General features: G+C 46.3%; 1 protein-coding gene across 1 annotated transcript in view; it reads right to left on the reverse strand.

The window, feature by feature from the left end:
* LOC146811981 (uncharacterized) overlaps window positions 1–24,771 on the reverse strand; it is a 515,742-nt gene that overhangs the window by 33,562 nt on the left and 457,409 nt on the right. The window contains exon 6 of the mRNA XM_085615113.1: window positions 16,887–17,011. Within this exon, the coding sequence (XP_085471239.1) occupies window positions 16,887–17,011 (125 nt within the window). The remainder of the gene's footprint in view (window positions 1–16,886; window positions 17,012–24,771) is intronic.

Raw genomic sequence — 24,771 nt, forward strand, 5'->3', positions numbered from 1 at the left:
GTGCTAGTAGGCGTGATGACGTGACTGTGTGCTAGCATGCGTATGAAGCAAATGAGAAGCCGAGTGCCCCCCAGTTGCCCCAGTTGCCCCAAATTCAGCCTCCGCCCACCTGCTGTCACCTATTTGCTGCCTTGTTTTGCTCTTTTCCCCCTTCAGGTATATAATCCTGGCCTTGCCCCCACTCCAACTCCCTCACTGCTCCCTGCGGGCGCTCTGTCCAGGGATGACTGGGGAGGGCTGGGGGTGGCTGGAAGTGAGCTCGGGGAGACCGATAGTTAGAGGACAAGCCGGGCACTCAATGTGGAGACACAGGCTTTTCCACTTATCCAAAATTGCTCGCCCCCCCCCTGCGCTCGCCTGAGGGCACACTCTTGCTGCGGCCGCCACCAGAAGCGCCGCCGGCCACGCTTGCCTCAGAAACTCGGACGCTCGGGGAGCTCCAGAGCACCAATCACTGCCTGCAGTGCCTTGCGCTCACCGTCAGTCCGCCGCCTCCGCCGTCTCTCTCCCTTGCTGATATGTAGGTCCGGTCCGATCCGACCCGATCAAGACGTCAGTCTACGGGAAGTGGTGGCAACGTGTAATGATGTCGGCAGTTCCGAGGCACCGCAGGGACGGGTAAACCGATGGAATTCGCCCGGCTCTGCTCCGACTCTGCTCCGCTCCGCTCCTCAGCCTGCCAGACTCGACCAATCGATTTCCGATGCATAAACAGAACAGCTTTTGACAGCAGCTCGTTGGTGGATACAGCTAAAGGAAATCAACTTCACGAGTCGTCTCCCGAGCTCACCTCCTCCGCCTCGCCTGAACTCTCCTCCCCTGTTCAATAGTTAGAGCTTAGGCCTCGGTTAAAGCCTGTGATTCTGTGCACATCATTTCATCTCCTGTGGCTAACAATGAATAAATGTGTTGGAACTGGTTCTCGTACAAAGCGCTCCAATACCTACTGGCTATTTAAGCGCTATGTAAAACTGCAACAAAAAAAAAAGCATTGGCATAGCCAATAGGTCTCGCCTTTTGGATCTTATAAGTGCTTAGTTAGAGGTATTGGCTTTGCCAGTGTATTTAAGCAAGGTTGTAGAGTAGTGTGGCTGTTGTGCAGCATGTTGCAAAGTTATAATAAAAAGCGTTATAAGCATTTTTGTTACCTTATATATAATTATAGCAGAAAACATATAAATCACCATGTATTATTAGTATGGTGCAGGTCCGGAAATGGTACTCATTATCCTGAATAAACAGGAATCAAAACGATATCCATCATAGTATCGGGGCATGCAATGCAGCAGTTTCGGGAATAAGAACACGTGTCTATATACATCTCACCCACAGTTCATTATTTGTAAGCCGAAAGACAACTCTTTTTACGAACAAAACATCCAAAAAGTAATTGTTTGCCAAAACAAATCAGAGCCAACAATGCATTTGCTCTTCAAAACTGAGACAAAACACCACCCCTGAAAAAGGAGCAGAGATAAGAATAATAGCGCCACCAGACGCAAATTATAGAAATCAGCTCCGGGTTATTTTAATATGAAAGCTTTTCAGCGATGGGGCGGGGATAATGGGGGGTTCTGTTTATCTCCATATATGAACCACGCTTAAGGCAGGTCTGCGATGATAAACAGGGTCTTAGTATATCCCTGAGGCATATGAAACACCCCTGCCTCTCTGAGCACATTTTAAAGGCAGCCTTTCGCGCAATAAGGCTGGAATCACTTTACTATGAAGGCTGGTCTGGTGATTGAAGGCATTTCTTCATAACACTGCAGGAATTGATTGTTACACCTAGCAACTCAGATACATATCCGACGGGGATAAAAATAAATGCCCCTGAAGTTAAATGGTGAAATTTAATGAAAAGGAACCGCTCATTTGCCGTGGAAGCGTGCACATATGCTAGGAAGGTGGCTGATGACAAGCAGTCTTGCGTTTTGAGTTGTTATTTTCCATATTACCTCAGGGCCCGCTTCTTAGCGCGGTCCAAAAAGCAAACTGAACAATATACACGTGTCTGAAAGTGAGCGCTCAGTATGAAGGCAGTCAGCGGATACCGGGCGAGAAACACAAGCTACAAGGAATTCTTTTTGATATATATTTGTGAGAAGTTGGCCTGGTATATGATGTTCACTAGTTAAAGTGACCACCTTGTACCATGCCAAGCAACCCTTATGGTGTGGTTGTAAGTCAACCTTTTCGGACTAGCTGCCCTAGTGGTAGCGTAGGCTAAGCAGTCTGAGGCTAAACTCGTTAAAGCGTGTTAAGCAAGCTGTTTTACCATATGTAACCCCCTTTTATACCAATGAAAGGACACCACACAGATATATATTCAAAATATATATGTATTTATTACTCAAAGTATCCCCTAGACTCTTTATGAGCACAGGAGCACAAATCGTTAAACAAGAAAGTATTACAATACACAGAAGTTGCACTTTATATGGATGGGCCCTGGTGGCCACTCAAACCATATACTAAAATAGTGGTATAAGTACCACGAACAGGAAAGGGAAAGGGCCTAGGGCCTCTAGAATCGCTGGGCCTACAAGGAGCTAACTTCAGTTAGTGACCAGGAGGTCCACGGGTCGCGTGTGCAGTGAGGAAAGTTACACGCGGGCTCCCATAGGTTTTCAATGGGTGCGTAAAAGTTCAAAAGTTACTGCTAGAAGGGTCTTCTGGATGGACTACGAACTTAAGACTCAAAACTCAGACACTAGAGATGTTTCTCTACACTGAATCACCGGAGTGCCAGCTTTACCTCACCCACAGGAAGCGGGTGCATAGGTCTCGAAGTGCGTCGGGTTTCGTCTATCGATTCAATGGAGCCTGATGACAAAGATGCTGCAGGTGGTCGGTCCAGAAGAGATGCAGTGGATCCAAGAGTGGATCGGAGTTGTAAAAGACCTGAAAGCAGAGGGGACAGTGTTCACAGTCACTAGCCAGTGACCGGCGTGGCACCAGGTAGGTACCAGGCGATGTCGGGTGCAAACAGGTGATGAGGTGTAGCTTGTCTCCGCAGCCACGTAGTCCCTGAAGGTCAATGACGTCCAGGAGTCGGGTCACGAGCTGTCCCACGCAGGCTCTCGCTGTCGGCGGTGTCGGCGCCTCGAAGGAAGCAAACAAGCCTTGGCAAAAGCAGAAGTCGTGAAGAATGAAGAAAGCTTGTGGTTCTGACCAGCAAGGTCAGAGGGGCTGCTCTTTTGGAGAGCAGCTGGGGCCAGTCTGGAGCAACCGGACCAGCATCATTGATTTCAAGTTAGGTCGCCAAAATGGCCACTAGCCAACGGGCCAGGGACCGGGCAGGCGCGTCAAGATGCAAAATGCAGAGGGGCCCCACGCAGATCGTGGAGATGCTGGAGGGCTCACTTTTCGTGCAGATGCTGCTCGGGTGTTGGGCTTCTCAGGACCCAAAGCACAACTTGGAGGGAGCCTCTGTTGTCGCGCTTGCAGCTTGTCGTCGGTCTTTCAAGATGGCTGGCTCCACGTGTCTCGGTGCCTCCACGGGTTCCTTCTTTTCAGGGACTGTGGATCGGGCGGTGAGAGGTCTGGAGGTCCAGGTCTTGTCGGGCTCTGGGCTCCGGCTCTGGCGGGAGGCGGCGGCAAAGCAGACGTCGAATAGCTGGTTGGTGCTTGCGTTAGCAAGATGGTCACTCCCTGACCATAGGGGAGATTTCCTTCAGTCCTCTGTGCAGCAGAGTGTCGAAGTTCCCGTCTTCTTCTTTGTAGTAAGTTGATTCCAGGATGTCTGAAGTCTTAGGACACAGCTCCTACCTTTAAGCGGATTCTAGGGGCCGGACTACCTGCTAGGTCCCTCCCTAAGGGTGGGACCAGGAAGGGGGGTGGTTACACCCCCAATCCTTTGTCCAGCTCGCCCCAGGTCTGGGGCTGGTGTGCCCCAGGACCGGATTGAACTGGCATATGCACCGAGGCTCCTTGTGAGCCTCAGGCATGTCTGATTCCATTCAAGCCCTACCTGACCAATACACAAAACCCTGTCTGGGGTGGTGCACGCACCTCCCCTGGCAGGAAACCCTTTGTCCACGTCTCCCAAGCTGGAAGGACTCCCAGCAGCAGGAGGGCAGACTTGTGTCTGTGGTGGCAGCATCCATTTTGTGGAGCTGAGGCTATGTCTGATTTTACCCGGGTTTCAGGTACTGTACATGTCGTGTCCCTCTAGAAGGGTGGAATGCTAGCCCCGTCGCCAGAATTGGCGAGGGGTTAGTATTCCAATTCGTATGACACCTTACTCGACATGTTTTGATAAAGCCAAACCAAAGATAGCATTTAACCGCGAGGTTCATAATGCACTTAAGAGTATATGGTATGACGATATCTGGAAACGGTAGAAGGAAGTTGTTCCGACCACTGCAGACAGGCTCAGCTCATGCCAGAGCACCATCTCACATGGAACCAAGCACTCTGCCTTCAGGATTGTTAAGGCCTGCCATAGGAGTGACTTATAGGTTAACATGTGTTCCATTTAAGGTTAGGTATAGGGATACTACACCTAAGTAAGAGGTGGTTACACCAACTTACCCCAGCTGAGTGATCAGCCAGTTGTGTCAAATTTGTTAGGCCAGGTCAGGGGTGGCATAATACATGCTTCAGCCCCTGGTAGGCCTTAGATACACCAATGCCCTGGGTACCTAGTGTACACTGGTACAGGGGCTCACAGGGTGATCCAATTCCAATTGGTTATGCACCTAGGGTGCATAGTGTCAATTTAGTTAGAGAGAACAGCAGGCTGGGGGTCTGATTAGCAGGCCCACAGTCTCAATATGTCAAAAACCAGTGAAGCAAAAAGCAAAAATTTGGGGTGACCATAGGATAGCAGACCCTACTCTCCTACAATATTCAAATCTGAAATGCCCCAGGCTGCATTTTAAAAATGGTCTCTGGTCAAAAGGGATTAATTGCAGTGGATTAGTCCAGGTTCCGGCCATGATTTGCAATATAATTTTGTATTTGCAGCTTGGCTGATCTTGCAAGATATATATATGTATACATTATTTGAATGGGAGGAAGGGGCCTGCCTGTAACAATCTTGAGTGACTGCTTGCTTTAGGGGCACGATATCTTTAACTCTCAGCTGTTATTTATTTCCTGGTTTCTCCTTCTCGCTGGGTCGCGAGCAGCCCCCGAACGGAAAACGAGGACGTTCCTCTTGTCTTAAACAAGTGAATTGATTCCCTGTCAATTTATTCCTGAATTCCGTGAGCATGTTTTGTGTTTGGACAACCTGTGCCATCACAAGCCATGTCACGCTGTGAACGCGGCCCAAGAGACCCTGTGCACAGGGCTGTGAAGCGGCGGTCCAGGGAGCGCGCGGGTGATCGGTTGTCACTCAAGACCGTCAGGCAGAGCAGAGACAGGGACGCTGGAAGAACCGGAGAGACCAGGAGCTGTGCAGCGGGGCAAGGAGAGGGAACAACCTAAGCAGGGGAGAGCATGCGCGAAGGAAGAGACATGGTGAAAAAGAGAGCATATGTGCGAAACACAGAGAAAGAGAGAGAGAGAGACAGGGAAAAAAGAGGCAGGAGGGAGAGAGACAGCAGGAAATAGTGAAACCGAAACGAGAGAGGCAGTGACAGGGACGCTGGAAGAACTGGAATGACTAGGAGCTGTGCGGCGGGGCGAGGAGAGGGAACAACGTAAGCAGGGGAGAGCACGCGCGAAGGACAGAGACACAGCGAAAAAGAGAGCATATGTGAGAAACACAGAGAAAGAGAGAGAGAGACAGGGAAAAAAGAGGCAGGAGGGAGAGACACAGCGGGAAATAGCGAAACCGAAGCGAGCGATGCAGTGACAGGCGGGAAAGAGAGTGACAGCAAGAACCAGAGATAAACAAGCAGCAGCTGTTTGAAGAACTCGTGCTTGTGCTTGCCTCCGCCTTGCGGGAGCGAGCAGCGGGGGCGCGAGAGCCATATGTTTTCAATTAGCACGTGCGCCGCTGCTCGCTCCCGCAAGGTGGATGCCAGCACAAGCATGAGTGTGCAAAGGAGCAGACCGATTTCTAGAGGTCATCTCCTAGAGCAGGGCATGTGCGCTGCCTAGGCGAGACCTAAAAATGTGATGCCCTCTCTGCATGAGCACCTACCTCAAAGAGACAGCTTCTTATCTACTTACTCACTCCCACCCCTTCAGTGCTCAGCCAGTCATGGACTGGCCTGATCACCCTGGGGGTGCTGAGAAGGAAGGAGGAAGGCTCCTGAGTCGCCTGCCTCCAAGCTCCATTGCGGGAAACATGCATGTGTTTTTTTAAGTTTATGTCTAGAAACTATCACTGCTATTAAATGCCACTCTCCACAGTGATGTAATTTATTATACTGAAGTGAAAGGTTTTCTTATAACAAAATACAACTTTCCTTGGAGCATGATTTACATGCTAAATATTTTCATGCCTCAGCTCAGCTCTGGTTGTTAGAGCCGATCAAGGCCCTGGGATGGGCTCTCCCGATCACTTTGAGGGCTTGCATTACGCATACGTTCAAGAAGAAGTATAAGTCAGGTGTAACGCTGGTGACGGAACGGAACGTGAGGTAAGGCAAACCATAGACATGTGCGCTCCGGGGAACAACACTAGTTACTTAGCACACTCTGACAAATGCTTCCTCTGCCAATCCCGATCCACGGTACCACCTATGAAGCCAGTAGCCAATCAACAGTTGACAGGAACTAGTCTAGTCAATACCATAACGACAAGCGTTGCCCCTATCATCTCTAACCTACCACGTTTTCCACCACCCGTAGACTATCTCTCCTCCTTCCTGATTGGCTGTGAGTCATGGGCTTCCAACCCTGCAGCTGTGCTTGCAGACCCCCTGTCAAAGAAAACAATAGCGGATTTTAAATGTTAAGTAACGAACAGCACTGGGCGTTTTTGGACAGGCAATCGTCAGAGCGACGGTGCAAGAGGTAACAGGTAAAATATATGATTATACGCCTCAACAGGCGTAGTAAGGGCTATATATATTAAACAAATACACACATGTGCACACCTGAAGGATCTGTTATACTAGTCAGTGCAACATCTCTTTTGCATGCTCGCAGGGACGACGTACATCGCCTTCTATTTATTTTTTGCGTTTTTCTATAGCTCGATTTTGGGAAATGAGCATTAGTGCGCTTCACAAGAGAATAGAGTCAAATCATCATAAGTAATAACAAGTGGGAGCGACTCGGAACTGCTGCGGGTTTACAAAGTGGGAGGCACACAAAGCGTTTCCCTTGCGGGAGCGAGCAAGGGGCCTCATGTGTTTGTAAGTTAATTACAAACATGGTGCCAAGCTTGCTCCCGCAAGGAAATCGCCAAACATGCACACGTTGCCATTGAAGGCAATGGAACGCGTCACGTTTTTGGCTGAAAAGCCGAAGCGATAGCTTAAGGTCTTTTGCCTATGCAGCGCATGCGAGCTGCTAGACGAGACCTAAAAAGCGGCTCGATATCATGTGTAAAGGCGCTGTTGGCACCTAAGCTCTCTACAGGTACAGGTTGACATAGAACGTGCTGCACCTTAGTACTGAGGAGGACTAACACTGTGATCCTATTTGAACTTTGGAACTGTAGCTGGCACCGCCTGCGCTCTGGGAATTGTACTATTTGGTTTTTCTTGGGGGGGGCAGAATTATTTTGGGGAAGGCTTTCCCTTAGTCTTAACAATTGAATCCATGGAAGCATGCCAACTATACATTATTTTCACTATTACTGCAGGAAGATCACTCCCTGCATGTGTTTCTGTACCCCGCTCTCAAGGGCTGTCAGTGAGGAGTGAAGGTAAGAAAACTGGGGTTTTACGGGGCAGCCTTAATTTGTAACCTTCCAGCACTAGTGAGTCACAGAGTTGACATACTGTTTACCTCCCGGTGGGGTCACAGTGGTTAGCAACAGTGAGCAGCAGAAGTGACGAGACTGTTTACTCACCGATTGCTCAGGCAGCTACGGAATCACTTGAAAGGACATTGCCAGTACTTAATTTGTAAAAAGGTAAGTGCCAGGCCCTTCTCAGTAGGCCACCGCAGTCTGCACCACCCATTGCCTCGGCCAGCGCTGCCAAAGACAGTACCATCACAACTACTAACCATTGCACTCCTTCCTACAAGTGATGCAATTCAGACTGTTCTTATGTATTTTGACTTATTAAACACACTTGGGCTCATCTCAAACCTATAAAGACAGCTCCACCATGTGGTGGACTGTCACTAGAGCCGGTGCTGACAATTAAGTGCTGGTGCTGAGCACCGGGAACGACCAGCTCAAATTAAGCACTGAGCAAGGACTATCCAAAGGCGCTGCAATTCCGTAGGAGTCACTGATTGTGCGTTAAGTATTCAGATAAATATCTGAGATCTTAAACTTGTACCCTTCATCTTTGTATGTATTGTGAAGATCTCAGATATTTCTCTGAATACTTAATTATTCTTTGGTACTGTTCTAGCGCACAATCAGTCACTCGTATGGCATTGAAGGGCATTTGGGTAGTCTTTGCTATGACTTTGGAAGTGATTTGTGGACACAACAGTGCTGGCCAGAGTGATAACCAGAAACACAGGCAGGGAGCGATCTTCCTGCAGTAATAATGAAAGAGAGAATATTGTATGCAGAAAAATGTCTAATCTCTTAAAATTGTGCCCTTCGTCTTTGCATGCAAGGGTGAATGTTTATGTATTTTGTGATCAGCTAGTTAGAAGGTGCGAGGTGTAATGCAAAAATATACTTTAAAGGAAAGGAAACCGTGGAGAATACACCAGCATTTTTTGTGTTTCTTAGCTCAGGTGAAAGTAGGGAATGGACAGTTGCTCATACACATTGCTTATCGTAGCTTCCCTGTGAATTTAAGAATATTAATTTCTTCAACTCTTTGCTGCTCAGGATGTACTTGGTAAAATTAGATATAATCAGCCCTGAACTAAAGTGAAGTGTGCACACAACATTGTTTCATTTGACATGCTAGACAACTCAATGCCCGTATGCCGAGTCTGTTTCGTATTTCACAGGCTGACACTCACTTCCAGTTTGTCCCAGTGTTCTAGGAAGTCATGTTTGGGCTGGGTGAGGGAGACACAGGAGGGGAGACGAGCGGGGGAAGTCTGAACTTTCCAGCGCTCAGTTGTTTCACAAGCATTTGCAATGCAATAGGTCTGGCATTTACTAAACTCTCGAAAATGCAAGTCCTATTGCATTGCAAATGGTTGTTTGCAAAAGGGCCCTGTGTAGTGCTTTCACTTAAATGGCCGCTGTGTCGCTTTCCTTAGCTATTGGTTTGTCTGAAGAAAGGGGCGTGGCCGCCATTAATGTGAAAGCGTCGCATGGGGAGCTTTCACAACAAAAGTAAAACAAGTATTGAAAATGCAATACGTCTCGCCTTTGATTAAGTTAAAGCCATTTGCTTTGCTAATGGTTTTGTATAGCAAAGCAAATGGCTTTAACTTAATGAAAGGCTAGACCTATTGCATTTTTAATGCTTGTTTATGTCTGCTGACAGAATGGGACGTGGGTGCTGGATGACTTACCTGCTGCTGCTTGCTGCAGTGTTCTCTGGATGCAGTCGGGCTGCTGTGCTGTCCTCAACGTCTTGCTACGCAGTCTCCTGGCCTGCTGGGCTTGCTGGGAGCAGCGTTTGGTGGCGGACAACCCTTTGTGGCTGGGGCACCGGTCCTCCCGGCGCATCTTCCTTTGGCTGGGCCGATCAGGAGGACGTGTTACTGATGCTGTGAGGTGACTCGGTCGGTTTTAGTGGTGCCCCTGGAGTTCCTGGCTGGCCAGTGTGGTCTTTCCTGCATTGCGGCCATTCCACCCTGGTGGCACCTGCTCTTGTCTGATATCCAATGTTAAGCAGGGTCGGGCTTGGTTTCTACCTGGATGTGAGACCGCCTGGGGATGCCATGTGCTGCTAGGTTTTCATGTTTGCCTGGCACTGGTCTGATGGAGGGTCCTTGGCTGGAAGAAGGCACCAAGGGCAGAAGAGAGGCACAGGTGTGTCAGGATGCAGGGTGTACATGCATGGGGCAACAAGGGCAGAAGGGAGGCATGGGGTGTCAGGATACAGAGGGTACAGGAAGGAGGTACCAAGGGCAGCAGGGAGGCACAGGGGTGAAGGATGCATGGGGTGCGGGAAGAAGGCCCCAATGGCACCAGTGGGGCACAGGGTAAAAGGATGCACATGGTGCAGGAAGGAGGCCCCAAGGGCAGCAGGCAGGTTCAGGGGTGTCAGGATGCAGGGGGTGCAGGAAGGAGGCCTCAAGGGCAGCAGAGAGGTACAGGGGTGTCAGGATGCAGGGGGTACAAGGAGAAGGCAACAAGGGCAGAAGAGAGGCACAGGGAGGCACCAAGGGCACAAGAGAGGCACATGTGCGTCAGGATGCAGGGGGTACAGGCATGAAGCACCAAGGGCAGAAAAGAGGCATAGGGGTGTCAGGATGCAGGGGGTACAGGAAGGAGGTACCAATGGCAGAAGAGAGGCATAGGGTGTCAGGGTGCAGGGGGTACAGGAAGAAGGCACCAAGGACAGAAGAGAGGCACAGGGGCATCAGAAGAGGTAAAAGTCACGAGTGAAGAGTCAAGCAGCCTGGCAATGACTAAAGGCGGCGACGGGCAGCATCGGGAAATTTTGTGCCGAGGACGGTGCATTCAATGAACAAGCGTGGCCCGTCACGGGACGGACAGAGGATGTGCACGCGGTAACTGCCTTTACTGGCGGCGGAAAAAAAAAGTCCCCAGTGTATCACGCCGCCAGTAAAGCATCCAATCCCCGCGTGCACATCTTCTGTCTCGTTTGTCTCCGCGCGTGCACACTGGAATCGTATCGATTCCAAAAGGCCCTCTGCATGGCAGAGCAGCGCATGCGCTGCTTTCACCAGGCCGAGACCTAAAAATAGAGAGAAGAAAACCATGCGGCCGCGTTTGGCGTGGCAAATAAACCAAAGGCGGGGCCGCCACTGTGGGGTGCCCTGCTATGGGAAAAATAAATGAAGCCTAACAAGAGAGCCCATCCTGCCAGTTTGCAGGCAGGTGAAAAGCATTTAAACAAAATAGTGCTCGGAGGTTGTAATTAAAGCCTAACTAGCAATAAAACACTTAATAAGGGGTGTTGCTATGGGAAGTTACAAATGAAGACAATGCGGTACTAAGGAAGCTTGCATTGACTAAGGACAATGACATACGCCAATGAAAAATACATGTGGGCGGAGCTTCACCTTCATACTCCGAATACAGATAGCATTGCAGAGTAGAGCATGCACTGCCCAGCCTCAACCTAAAAAGGGCATGGCAAGTGACTGATAAACTTGTACGTTTTGTACGATTTATGACAATGTAGAACTGTTCATTTTTACACAAAGATGCTACAGAGCCATCTGGTGTTTTTGTGGAATGGACAAGTTCCTAAAGCTTGTAGTGAAGATGCAAAAGGCAAAAAAGAGAGTGATTTTGACAAAATGAATTTATCTGATTGCTTTTTTCGAATATTAGTGTTAATGTTTCACTCTGGTATTGCTCACATTAAATTCCACTGTAATATTTGGTACTAATGTTTTATTGGGAGGGGGTCAATGTGAACTGCTATTGTTTTTATTATAGTTTGTAAATTCTAAACAATTAATTTTGTATTTCTTTCTATTATGTTTTATGTCGAAATAAAGTAATATAGCTTCTTCCATGAAGTACTTTTTTTGTTGCTGATCCCAACATTCACCAGGTGCACGACTGAGCAGCAAGCTGTTTGCTCCACTGAAGCATCTGTTAGTTTCTATAAAAACAGAATTGAGCCCACGACTCATACCTATTCCATTCAAATGTGCGGCTGGAGTTCTAGCCAAACAGGGAGATTGTCTTCCAACATTTTGTCTTCATTCCCATTCTATTTCAGCTGAAGCAATATTGCACTAACTTGATGCCAGGCATGAACTGCAATTTTTTCTCAAAAGAATCACTGACCTAGATTCTATTCCCCAACTATTTGAGACTTTTGGAGGCTATGATTCCAGCTAAGTAGCTCCCAAGGCCTACACTGCCAAATGGATAATGCCATGTATCTCCCATTACTACACTTTGCATGGATTGCAATTCCATCAGATTTCTGACACACTTCACCTGGGCAGAAGCAGCATTTGTGACATTCTTTAGGCATACCTGTCAGACTAGTGTTGGCTGGATCAGTGAAACAATTATATGATAGGACACCATTCTATATCATCCTTATTTTAAAGCTGTATTCTTTAAATAGGATTTCAAAAACTTGCTGAATTTGATTCTAAATATATCCATCAATATCAAACACTCTCTGATATTTTAGTTCTAATCTTCTCATACTCGACTTGCCAATACTTTCAAACAATAAATAGATTTTTAAAAGAGCTATTCAACATAAATATGGATCAAGTCTTATAATGCATCCTTGCCAACATATGTTTTGCAACACTTTATGAGAGTTGAAGACATCACAGTGATATCTGGGGCTCGTACGGTTATCATGCCATCATAATGCTTAATATATTGTCTGACAACAAGGATACTGCTCGGGACTAGTACCAGATAGGAGTGAAAGAATGAAAATACATTTATAAAGAACAAATGCCGCTTCATAAGAAGTGCCCTGGCACAGGAATGAAACAAGAAAGGTAAGAGAGACTAAGGTTCACGGAATGGTAAGGTCTTCTGTGGGGTTTTGAACAGACTTTCACTGGGAATGCTGCAAAGGTACAGTGGCAATGAATTCCAGATGGAATTGCACAAGATTTGAGAAAGCAGCAGGCCATCTCAAGGATATTCTGTTGTCAGGAGCATGATTCTTTTCTTTTTTTTAATTTGTTTTTTATTTTGCACAATGCTTTTAAATATGTACAAACATTAGAATTCACCGACATAGTAATAACAATAGTGCATTTTTCCTCTGTACCCCACCTCACGCACCCCAGGGGGCTAATGAGAGTCTCTAGTTTATCTTCTTAACAGTCCTATCTAATGTCTTGACCATTCATTCCCAAACTCTGCAATATAGCCAATCTTTTCTCCACTACTTTCCCTTAAGCAATTGAGCGATTTTTCTATACCCCTTTTGCCAATGGAGCCCACCTTTTGACACCCTTTGTTCGTGTGCGGGTATCTTTTCTTGCATACACTGCTTTATCTAAGTTATAGATTTCTAAAAAGCGGGACAGCCACTGCTGGAAAGCTGGGGGTTTGGGTCCAGCCACGCGGATGCTAAACACAGTCGCAGAACCGCCATGGCTATAAACAGCAACTCTTGGCCCACATTCCCCTGTTCAGCTTCCGCTACCCCTAAAACAACCATACTGGGAGATAGGAAGCAATCTAGTCCAAGGGTTTCTTTAAAGAATTTGGTAATATCGTGTTTTATGTTCGTAAGCGTCTTACAGGAAGAAAAAATATGAACCAGATATGATGGTGGAAAGCACATCGGGGACAGTATGTCCCTTTTCAACTTCCCCATTTGGCTATCTTTTAAGGAGTGTAGTATAGTGAAAAGCAGGTCTTATAATATTGTTCCTGTATCCGGGCCAGGATTAAGACCTTCCGTGCTATCTCAAATGAATGCTGAAATAAAGCCTCTGAAATACCAATTTGCTCTTTCCATTTTAATGACCACCGTTCCAGATCATCTTACATCATAGCATTGAAAAGGTTATAGATGGTGCATATGGAGAGATCCCTGTCTCCTACTAGTGTGTCAATTATACTATGTCTAGAAAAAACAGTTGGTCCGCCTCCCTTCTTAAGTACAAAATCCCTTACTTGGAGATATTTTAAAAAAAATCTCTCTGCTCTACCTTAAACATTTCTCTAAGACTTTCAAAAGAAACAAAACCTTAACCAGAAAAGAAGGACCCAAATTTCAGCAGGCCCAGCTCCCCCCATCTTTTAATTGTTTGATCTTTAAATATTCCAGGCAGATTTGGATGGTTTACTAATGGTATGTAATAGTTCAGTCTACCAATACCAATTGTTCTACGGACAGTTTTCCAGACTTTAAATCCCACTGCTAATGTCTTAAATCTAATTGTTATAATGATTATGATTTAGGTAGGGTCATAGCCACCCCCACGCTTCTTCCCCTAATAAAAGCTCAAGTGGAGTCGGGACTTCTCCAATCCGCCCACCGGTCCATTTCTCTTGCACCAATACCTGGTTATATAAAAGTGTAGCAGCCCAATAGTGCATTCTAAGGTTGGGTAAACCCCACACTCCTCTCTCCCTCTGGAGCATTAGAAATTTAAAGGCCCTTCTTGGCTTGGCATATGCCCATATATATCAGGAAAATATATCTTCTATTTTCTTCAGACATTCATTTGAATATTCTAATGGGATTGCCCGCAAAAAATATAAAATCTTAGGGGAAAAATCATTTTTATAACATTGCATCTCCCAATAATGGATAAATAAAGATTATTTAATCTATACAAGTCCTGCTTGGTTCTAGCTAGCAGAGGTTCTATACTATCATTGACGATATAATCTATTTTTGCAGATATATCTATCCCTAGATAAGTTGCCTTTTACGTGATTCTGTGATCAATGATTGTTGTATTCTAATTAATCACTAACTGCTTATTGGCGTGATTAAGAGCATATCTGAAAAGTTTCGTAAATCTATCTGCTTCCTCTTCTACTTCCAGAAAAGTATTAATAGGATCAGACGTTACAAGGGTGATATCATTAGCATATGCCAACACTTTCGTTTCCCAGACATGAGTCACCATGGGTCTCATGGCCCTATTATTTTCTAGCCATCGTAAAAAGGAGTCGATATAAACCGCAAATAGTAGGGGTGAGCTTGGACAGCCTTGTTGGGTCCCTCTAGTTATGCCAAACGGCTCAGAGAGTGCGCCATTAATGCAGACCCTGGCCACCAGCTGGTAATCGATGGCCTTTAATGGACTGTAGTAACCCTTTTTTGATACCGACCCTTGACAGGGTCTCCCATAAGAAATGGCAGGAGACCATGCCAAAAGCCTTTTCAGCGTCAAGTAAAATTAGACCCATTGGGTCATTAGATATTGTTGTGGCATCTATGAGTGCAATTACCCTACTTATGTGATCAATCGTCCCCCTTCCTGGAATGAATCCATGCTGATGCTCAGAAACTACTTTATGTATAATAGGTGCTATACGAGAAGCCAAGACTTTGGAGTTTATCATGCTGTCGCTATTTACAAGTATTATTGGTCGATATGAGCTGGGCTCAATCGCAGGTTTGTTCTTTTTAAGAAAAATCAAAATTTTTGCGGAAGACCAGGAGCTCAGTGGTCTACCCTCTAACATGGTTAAACAGCAAGGTCATGCAATCTTAGTGATGCTGTGAAAATGTTTTGTATAATTCAGCAGGGATGCTATCCAGCCCTGTGGCTTTACCATAAGGCAGACTGTTAATACTTAATAATATCTCGACCCCATCCAGGGGAGCTTCTAGTTGTTGTTGATCCTCTGTTGTGAATTTTTCTTCCGGAGTTGAATCCAGATATTCCTTAATTTCTCTAGGGTCTCCTTAGAAGTCGTCCTGAAATAGCTTTTGATAATATAAGGAAAAAAGTGTCTCAAATACTATCTGGATCAGAAACTAGTCCTCGTATAGGATCCCTAATCTCCTGCATTGTATTCTGTGAAGTCTTTTGTCTAGCTCTCGTAGCCAAATGATGCCCCACCTGCTCACTACACTCATTCCATACTGAAAGTCTATCGGCCGCGTCTTTAGCAATTGTTTTCATAATGTGTGATTTTGCCACTATCACCTTGGCCTGTGCCTCCTCCACCCACCTTCCCTTTTGAAGTGGTTTGACCAGATCCTCTTCCGCCAACGCGACTTGGAAGTCATAAGTTTGTTGTCGTTTTCTTTTATTGAGATTCAGGGAGAATCTAAGGTTTTCCCCACGTATACCTTCTTTCAGAGCGTCCCAGACATTGTCAATTCCTGCACTGCCTAAATTTTCCCTTAATAACAAGGGAATCCAGTTCCTGATATCTTTGCAGTAATCCTCGTTCAAAAGCGGGGCTTGTTCAATGTTCCAAAGTCTGCCCTGGGATCTAGATTATTTTCCCTTCATTTTTATTACTAAAGGGTTGTGATCAGAGAGTATGCATGGGGCTTTTTCTATCTTACATTCATGGAGCAGGGAATAGGATACCAGCATAAAATCAAGTCGGGCATGAAATGTGGATTAGAAAAAAAATTAAAGCCAGAATCCGAAGCCTTTGGCCAATTCCATATATCGTTCAGCCCGTGATCTATACATAGTGCCCTTAATGCTTGAAATACTTTAGGTTTCCTACCACTGTATATCCCCTTAGTTTCTGAGCTCAATTTCATACTGGCCGGTATATTTATGCTAAAGTCCCCACAAAAAATAATCGGGAGGGCCAGGCAGCAAGTTCACTATTTTCCTGTTCAAATACCCCTGGGTCCTCCAGGATACCATCATAGACTGAACAAATAGTTAACAATTCCCCAGTGGATACATGACATTCTGTTAACACCCATTTTCCTGCTTGGTCAGCCACTGTTCAGGGAAATTGCATTTGAGGGCAAAATTGCCACTCTTCTTGTCCGTGTGTTTTGTGTTGTCCCTCCGACCACTCTATAGCCTAGTGATTTCAAGAGGTACATTTGAGACCCTTCTATGTGAGTCTCCTGTATACACACTACGTCTGCCTTCAGTAAATAAAGCCCTATGGTGGTATGACGTCTTTTCTTAGGGTCATTCAAGCCATCGATATTAATGGTGGCTATCTTATCCATCTAAGGTACACAGAAAAACATAGTTAAGGACTTAGAAGATATCTCGCCCTCTTGCCGGATATCTCGCCCCCTTGCCCGCCCCCCTCCCTCCATCGACCCCCCCCACTGCTCTCAATCCCACCCTCCCACCACCTATACCTGAGGTGACCTGGCTCGATCCAAGCCAGGATGATGACATCTAAGCAATCGTGACCTCGTCGCTCCTCGGACCATCCCCCCATCTGCAGCAGGCATTAGCGTTTTCACCCTTAGCAAATCACCGTCTATTAAGGAAAGCCACAATATTAACTTTCTTCATATTAAAAATAAAAATAGCCATAAACTGAGATGTAAACCCCTGCATATGTGTTTTTGCTCTCTATCAGTCCTTATTCTCTGAACTACTAGAAATCTCCTTCAAATAAGCTTGTGCTTGAATTTCTGACACAAAACTGTGGGTCACCCCCTTAGAAACAATCTTTAGTCTGGCAGGGTTCTGTAGATAAACCTCAGCACCAATCTGTTGAAATAGGGAGAAAAGCTGTCTCATTCTCCACCTCTGTCCCATGGTGGCATGAGTGAAATTAGGCCTGGGGAAGAAACCCACTCCTTCAAATTCCTTTTTTGCTGTTGGGCGGGCTAAATCATAAAGAGATTGTCGTAATAAAAAGTTTCAGAAGTATATCAGCATAGCTCGTGGTCGTTCCGGGGTATTCGTTGGACGTTTTGAGAGCGTTAAGGGGAATCTGTGGGCTTGCTGAATCTCCTTGTCCCAGTCCCAGGTGTTCAATTCGGTAAAGGCCCCTCTCAATAGAGAGAGACCATGTATCTTCTGGGATCACTTCCTTCTGCCACCGCACCCTACGCACAAGCCTCCACGACGCTGGGATACAAGAGAAGGCCCTGGACTGGACCACCTCCTTCATCTCTGGCAGAACCCACAGCGTCTGCCTCCCCCCTTTCCACTCCAAAGCCACCAAGATCATTTGCGGCGTACCCCAGGGCTCATCCCTCAGCCCAACCCTGTTTAACATCTACATGGCACCGCTCGCCCACGTCACCCGACTGCATGACCTCAACATCATCTCCAACGCCGACGACACCCAGCTGATCCTCTCCCACACCAAGGACCCCCACATCCCCAAAACCAACCTCCACGAAGGAATGAAAGCCGTCACCAAGTGGATGATGAACAACCGATTGAAGCTAAACTCGGACAAGATGGAAGTCCTCATCCTCAGATCCACCCACTTGGCCTGGGACGACTCCTGGTGGCCGACCGCAATGAGAACAGCTCCAACACCCACCGACCACGCACGCAACCTAGGGTTCATCCTCGAGTCCGCCCTCTCCATGACAAAGCGGGTCAATGCCGTCTCATCCTCCTGCTTCAACACCCTCCGCATGCTCCGCAAGATCTACAAGTGGATCCCCACCGAAACTAGAAGAACGGTCACCCAGGCCCTCGTCAGCAGCAGGCTGGACTACGGAAACGCCCTCTACGCAGGAGCCTCGGCCAAACTCCTGAAACAACTTCAACGCATTCAGAACGCCTCTGCACGCCTGATCCTCGACATCCCTTGCCACAGCCACATCACACCCCACCTGAGAGACCTGCACTGGCTCCATGTCAACAAGAGGAAAACCTTCAAGCTCCTCACCCAGACGCACAAGGCATTCCACAACACCAGACCAGTGTACCTCAACAGACGACTCAGCTTCTACACCCCCACCCGCCAGCTTCGCTCCGCCGACCTCGCCCTCGCCACATTCCCCCGCATCCGAAGAGCGACCACCGGCAGCAGAACGTTCTCCCACCTCGCCGCCAAGACCTGGAACATCCTCCCCATCCCCCTACGGCAGACCCAAGACCTGCTGACCTTCAGAAGACTCCTCAAGACCTGGCTTTTCGAGCAGTAACAGCATTCCCCCCCCCCCCAGCGCCTTGAGACCCTTACGGGTAAGTGGTGCGCTTTACAAGTGTTTTGATTGATTGATTCTGCCCCCTCAGGTATTCATAGAAAACGGAGATTGTTGTGCCGTTGCCTGTTTACTTTGTCTTCCATTTTCCACATCAGGGCTTTTACTATTCCCTCGTGCTCATCATTCTGGGTTTTCAAGGTGACAACATCCTTTTCAAGCGTTTCGGCACGTGCTTCTACACAGGCCATTCTGTCTGCAATATCCACGCAGGTATTGCCAACTCTCTTAACAGTCCCCAGCAGTTTTTTTGCCGTCAAACATGCCCTCCGGTTGTCCATCTTTACCTCCTCCTGGAAGCTTTTGATTGTTTGAAGTACCAATGATAAAGCGAGGTCATTCAGCTTTTCAGCGCCTGCCAACTCCCTGCAGTTTGTCCCAGCGGGATTCCCTTCCGATATGATAGTTTGACCTGGCTGAGAGGTTAGTTGTGAAGCTGAGTAATCCCATTTCAGATCCCCGAGACTGCCACAGTCAGATGTCTCACATAGATTTTTCCTTCTTTTTTTTTTGTTAGGGATTTTCTTTGGCCTTGAGCTGATGACGGAAGCTCTGATCCTGAGCTGCTATTCCAATTGGCCCCCTCTCCTTCACTAGAGGCCGATAAGCTTACATAAGAAATCTCTGATTTATCCGTTATTGAGTAAAGTTTTTCGTGTATGTCAGGGGATCGGGCCAGAGTTGGGGAGTATTCACCGCCTTGTTCTCAGTTGCTCCCAAATTAGTTTCGGATACTTTAAATCCATTCGGGAGCCCACAGCTAAGACTTGTGTGAGCTAGATCCTCCACCACTAGAGAATGACCTGTGTCTGAGTTAGCCTGTGCATTGGAGGTAAGTTCACAGCACAGGGGTAGAAGTGATGCCAGCGACAGTTTTCTCTTCTCTCCCCTTGCTCAGTTCAGCAGTTCCTGATGAGAGTGTCCTACTTTGAACAGCTACACCAAAAAGGTTGGATATAACCGATTGACAATCCGCTAAATCCCAAGAGCTTTTGAACAGAGGTATTTTGATTGTTTCTATTTCATTTGATTTATCCATGCTCTCTATTTTTCCCGCCACTTTTTCCTTTCCTCTGCCGCCGCACCCCTCAATCTTTTTGCGGCGATTTTCACTCTGTGGCTCTCTTTGTACAAGGGGCTGACTTGCGGTGGTCAAGGATTGTTGGGTATTCATAGCTTTGCCGGAAATTCTACGCCGTCCTGACATGGCCCAATTCAGGATACAATGTTTCAAATAACTTTGTAGCAATACTAGAGAGAGTCTCCCCTTCCGTTAGCAGCATCGGCTCCTTGCTATGACTATCACTGACAGCCGCACCTTACCTTGTGTGTGTTCCTGCCGCAGGTCGGCCGGGCACACAGCATGTGGCATTAATTAATCAATCCTGTGTCTGCTATATGTGTCAAAGAGAAATCATTGTGTATCATTCAATTGTCAATGCATTTGTCAGCTGCACCTCCCTGCGTGCCACATCCCACATAATGAATTGCACATAAAGCTAACAGTTACAGCTGTATTGTTTTGTTGTTTTTCTTGCTCTTTCTAATCCTTCCCGAGTGTAAAGTCACCATGAATGTTTATCTTGGTGTAGTTTTCCGTTTTAGGAATGAACACTGTATACTATTGTTAATTATTTATAATAACTTAAGTAACTACACTGAATGATATTGTTTGTTTATACTACTAGTTGGACTGCAACAATGCCACATTTCACTATTTTTCTTACTTTTTTGCTTTTAGATACACAAGAGATGAAACATTACCCACAGTACTGCCAGACAGAAAGCCTCTGCCCAACTTGACGCATGACTCACTTCGCAACACGGTCATCTCTTCAGCTTGTGAATCTAAGTGCCACTGGCAACTGATAGCTTCAAGATGGCCCATAAGGAAGGTGCTGCCAAGAAAGTGGTTAGTGGGGAGCAGAAGAAGCAGATTTCCACCACTGGTGTGCCGACCGCAACATTTTTCAAGGAAGTTGACCCTGCCACACCGGCTTCCGGTGAGCAAGCTGAGAGCTGAGAGTAGCACTCCTCCATCAACAGCACAACCTCCCCAACCTAAGCCCAGGACCATGTCTGTCAGTGAGGCAGCCAGTGCAATCATGTCGACGCCGATGAATAGCGATGTTCAATTGGATTTGTCCTTTTCGCAAAGTAGTACACAATCTTTTCAGGAAACACAGAAAAGTGGACAGTAGCCGCAACCAGCAATGTATTTTTCTGATGTTGCAGCAGTGTTGTAAATTGGCAGCGATTGGCTTAGCATTAGCGGAATCCATCTTGTATTTAGAGGCTATCTTGTCCATTTTGTATTTCTGGCAGCCATTTTGTTTGCCATGTGCTGCACCGTGCTCACCATGTGCTCTGTCCTCCCTCAGTGTTGACTGCTCTTGTAATCTGCCTAGAAACGAACTATATTTAGCATCTTCCACCTTTGCACATGCCCAGTGAGTTTTCAGCTGTCCTTGCAGCTGTTAGTAGTATGTAACTGTCAGGATGTGTTTACTAGCATTGGCAAACTGTTAACTTCTCCTACTTGTCGACTGTGCATTTCTATATGACCTTATATGTGCATAAAACCTTCTTCTGTACTTGTACCGCCTTCTTTTTGAGCCCCTTTGTGGGTATAAAAGGACCATGCTCCTTCTGTTCGGTGTGCTACTTCATTCAATACCGAAGGGTGCTGTGTGAAAGTAGTTCCACCTCATGAGGTTTATTAAACTTTGTATTTTCTATTCCAGTTTCTGTGCCAACTTCTTCCTATTGGTCTGAGGAGAAGGGCGAACCCCTTGCACTGGTAGGCCTAGCTGAGGTCCACTTCTACAAATTGGCGCCCACGCGGGGCTCATCGGCGACTTGGATGCCCAAAGGATTGGTCGCGATGAAGGATTGGTATCTCGCTCTGGACGCGATCGCAGCCCGATGAGACCCGAGTCTTGGCAACCACGGCGTTTTTCCTTTCTTTCTGATCTGACCATCCAGGTGGTGCCGGTCCTCGACTGAGATCTCTTCTGTTGATTCGCCGTGCAATGACCATTTGGTCAATTTTAGAACTTGGCAGTTGGAACCTGGACACCAAGTAATTGGTAAGAGTCGTTCTGCGGCGCTTGCTGTTGGTTTTTATGCCTGGGATTGGTAAGGTAGTTTAGTAACACTTACTGCGGCTTTTGTATTTTGGAATTTGTGTTGGCCAACTTGGATTTCTATGTGATTTATATATAAATTGCAATTTATATAGGCAGGTAATGAGGAGAATTTTCTCTATCTGAATTGATTTGAACGGCACATCGTACTAAAGGTACCTTAAGTGCTACTTTGATTATAATACTGCATATTCTGCACTATTTTTGGCACGCCTGTTTTTAGCACACTTCGTAGGATGTGTTGCTTTTGTAGTGGTACCAATTTGAGACTCGATGAAGCACAACGGGCCCCCCCGGAGGGGACGCCTAATAGGGATATGTATATTAAGTATGGTGTTTCTTCTATAATGTACAGCACATTATGGAATAAATACACTCGATCCTGAGTTGTGTTGGCCTATGCATGGGTCATTTGATTTACGAAAGATTGAGTATGTGGAACAATGTATGTTTAAGCGAAAGACTAGGCAAGATATGTTTGACTGTGTACGAATGTGGGAGAAAGAAGTGCGTGAACGAATGCAGCGTGAGCAAGCTTTGATTGAAAAAGAACAGTGAAAGAACATTTATGCGAAAGCATTAGAGTTGAAAAACAAAGAAATAAAAGAAATAAAATAGTTAAAAGTGAGAGAAGATAGGGAGCGCAATTTACAGGTAACTGGCCAATACGCTGTTCGGCAGCCCCTTTAACCTATACTTAATAAACCACAAGATGATTTCTTATTATTAGATCGTCCTCCACCTCCGTATATTGTTCCTTCTGCCCCTCATGAGTCAGATGAGGACTCTGGTTCGGAGGACCACAAGGCACGAGAAACTCGTTCTATGTTGACCTCTGAGCGTGTATCCCAGCTTAGATCTGCTGCTCGTAAAGCAGTTTGTGGCACTACCCCCGCCTCTGAACTTCTAGATAGTATGAAAAGGTGGCAGGAAAGGGAGCAGCTGTATTTTACTGAGGTGTTCGCCGCAGAGGTCCTTGAGCTGTTTAGGAAATATTCTGAGGAGTTAGAGCCCGAAGATGTAGCAGAAAATTGTAAGCAAATGCGTGAACGGTCTTTTTGTTTTCCCCCAGGTGAATGATACAATCAGGCGTTTGGTTAAACTGCGTGTTGATGCAGTCCGTTTGTGAGAGGAGAAAAAGGCTGCAGACGTAGCTGCACAGACATCTCAGACCGGCATGGCACAAGTTTCTATCTCCGGAACAGATAAGACTATGATAGTTCATGCGAAACCTATGCGGGAGGCCGTGCCTTTGTGTGTTCCTCCTAAAGGAACGGGTACAAGTGATGATAAGGCTTCTATCGATGCAAAGGGTTATTTTATTTATAATTGGGTTTACACTCCTTGGAATAGGACGGATGTCATGGCACTTAAAACTGCATTGCCTGATCTGCGGAAAAATCCAGTCGCTTTTTATGAGGAAGTTGAGGGTGCTATTAGCTCTTGTACTATGACTTTGCCTGATATTGATTTATTTTTCGGATTGATATTACCACCTGATATGTGGAGAACTGTTCGTAAAATTGATGATCGTGCCGCTTTTGGGGCGTTATGGAAAGACTTAGAACAAATGGATGTAGAAAGGGAACCCGCACAGAAGCCATGTCAGTTCATTTTAGATCTTCCCGCAGCTATATTACTTAAGTTAAAAACGATTATTCCCCCTAAAAAGATAGATTGGACTGTTTTAGCGTCTTGTAAGCAAAAGGCAGATGAATCGGTCTCTGATTTCTTTACACGCTTTGAAGAAGCATTCCACGGTTTTAGTGGCCAGTCATTGACAGATGACACAGGCAGACATCTGTTTGTCAATAAATATTTCGCAAACCTGTTGCCAGGAATAGCTAGTCACCTAAAAGCCAGTGATAGTTCATGGACTACCTCTTCTCCGGTTTCTCTCTTGACTATGGCTCAGTATTATGAACGCCAGGAATTAGAAGCAAAGGGTAATGAGGATAAAAGACAAAAGAATTAAAAACGAAGGTTATTTTGGCTCAGGCTTATGGTCCACCTTTTAGAGGTAGTGATGGAGGTGGACGTGGATCTTATGGTTCGTCTTTCCCTTCTTATACTCGTTCGAATTTGTCTGCTGACCAGTGCGCGTACTGTAAGAAATTTGGGTATTGGGCTTCCGATTGTCCAGCACTGGGTGCTCAGCAGTGTCAACGTGGTCGGGGACAAATGAGAAATCGTTCAGGATATTCAGGGCCTAGAGGAAGCACAGGTGATCATGCTAGGTATGATGCTAATATACGTGGGCAGGATGGGTTTAACACTTTTGATAGAAGGAACCAAATATCAAATGTCCGACTATGTGCCGTCTAATTCTCAAGATTCTGCTTATGCATAGGATTGCCTAGGATGGGGTAAGGAATCAGTTGAAGTTCCAGTAGATCAGAGGGGTTCCTATGTTACAGCACATGATTTGGGTTCTACTGATCAGTTTCTGGTTGATACAGGAGCTACTCATAGCGCCTTGTCTAAACAATTGGTTCCAAGGGCTCCCCTGTCTGGCTTAACGATTACATCGATAGGTTTCGATGGAACCCCTTCCCTTAGCCCACTGTCACAACCACTTGCATTCCATGTGGATAAATGTACTGCTCCATGTCCATTTTTGCTTTCCCCGAATACACCAGATAATATTGTGGGTCTTGATATGCTCAAGTATTTCAGGGCCACGATACGATGTTCTCCAGAAGGTGTACGTGTTATCTTGAATGACAACCATCCTGTGAAGGAGAGAGCTTGTCTTGTTAAAGAGGATATTGCATTAGCTTCACTCCCTAGTACTTTGTGGGCTACTTCAGACACTGATGTAGGGCAAATGGTTATTCCACTAGTACATATTAGTGTCAAGGAGGGCGCTGTGCTGCCACGTTTGCCTCAATACAAAATTTCACAGGAAGGTGAAGAAG

The sequence above is a fragment of the Triturus cristatus genome, chromosome 7 (assembly GCF_964204655.1).
Source record: "Triturus cristatus chromosome 7, aTriCri1.1, whole genome shotgun sequence".
NCBI lineage: Eukaryota > Metazoa > Chordata > Amphibia > Caudata > Salamandridae > Triturus > Triturus cristatus.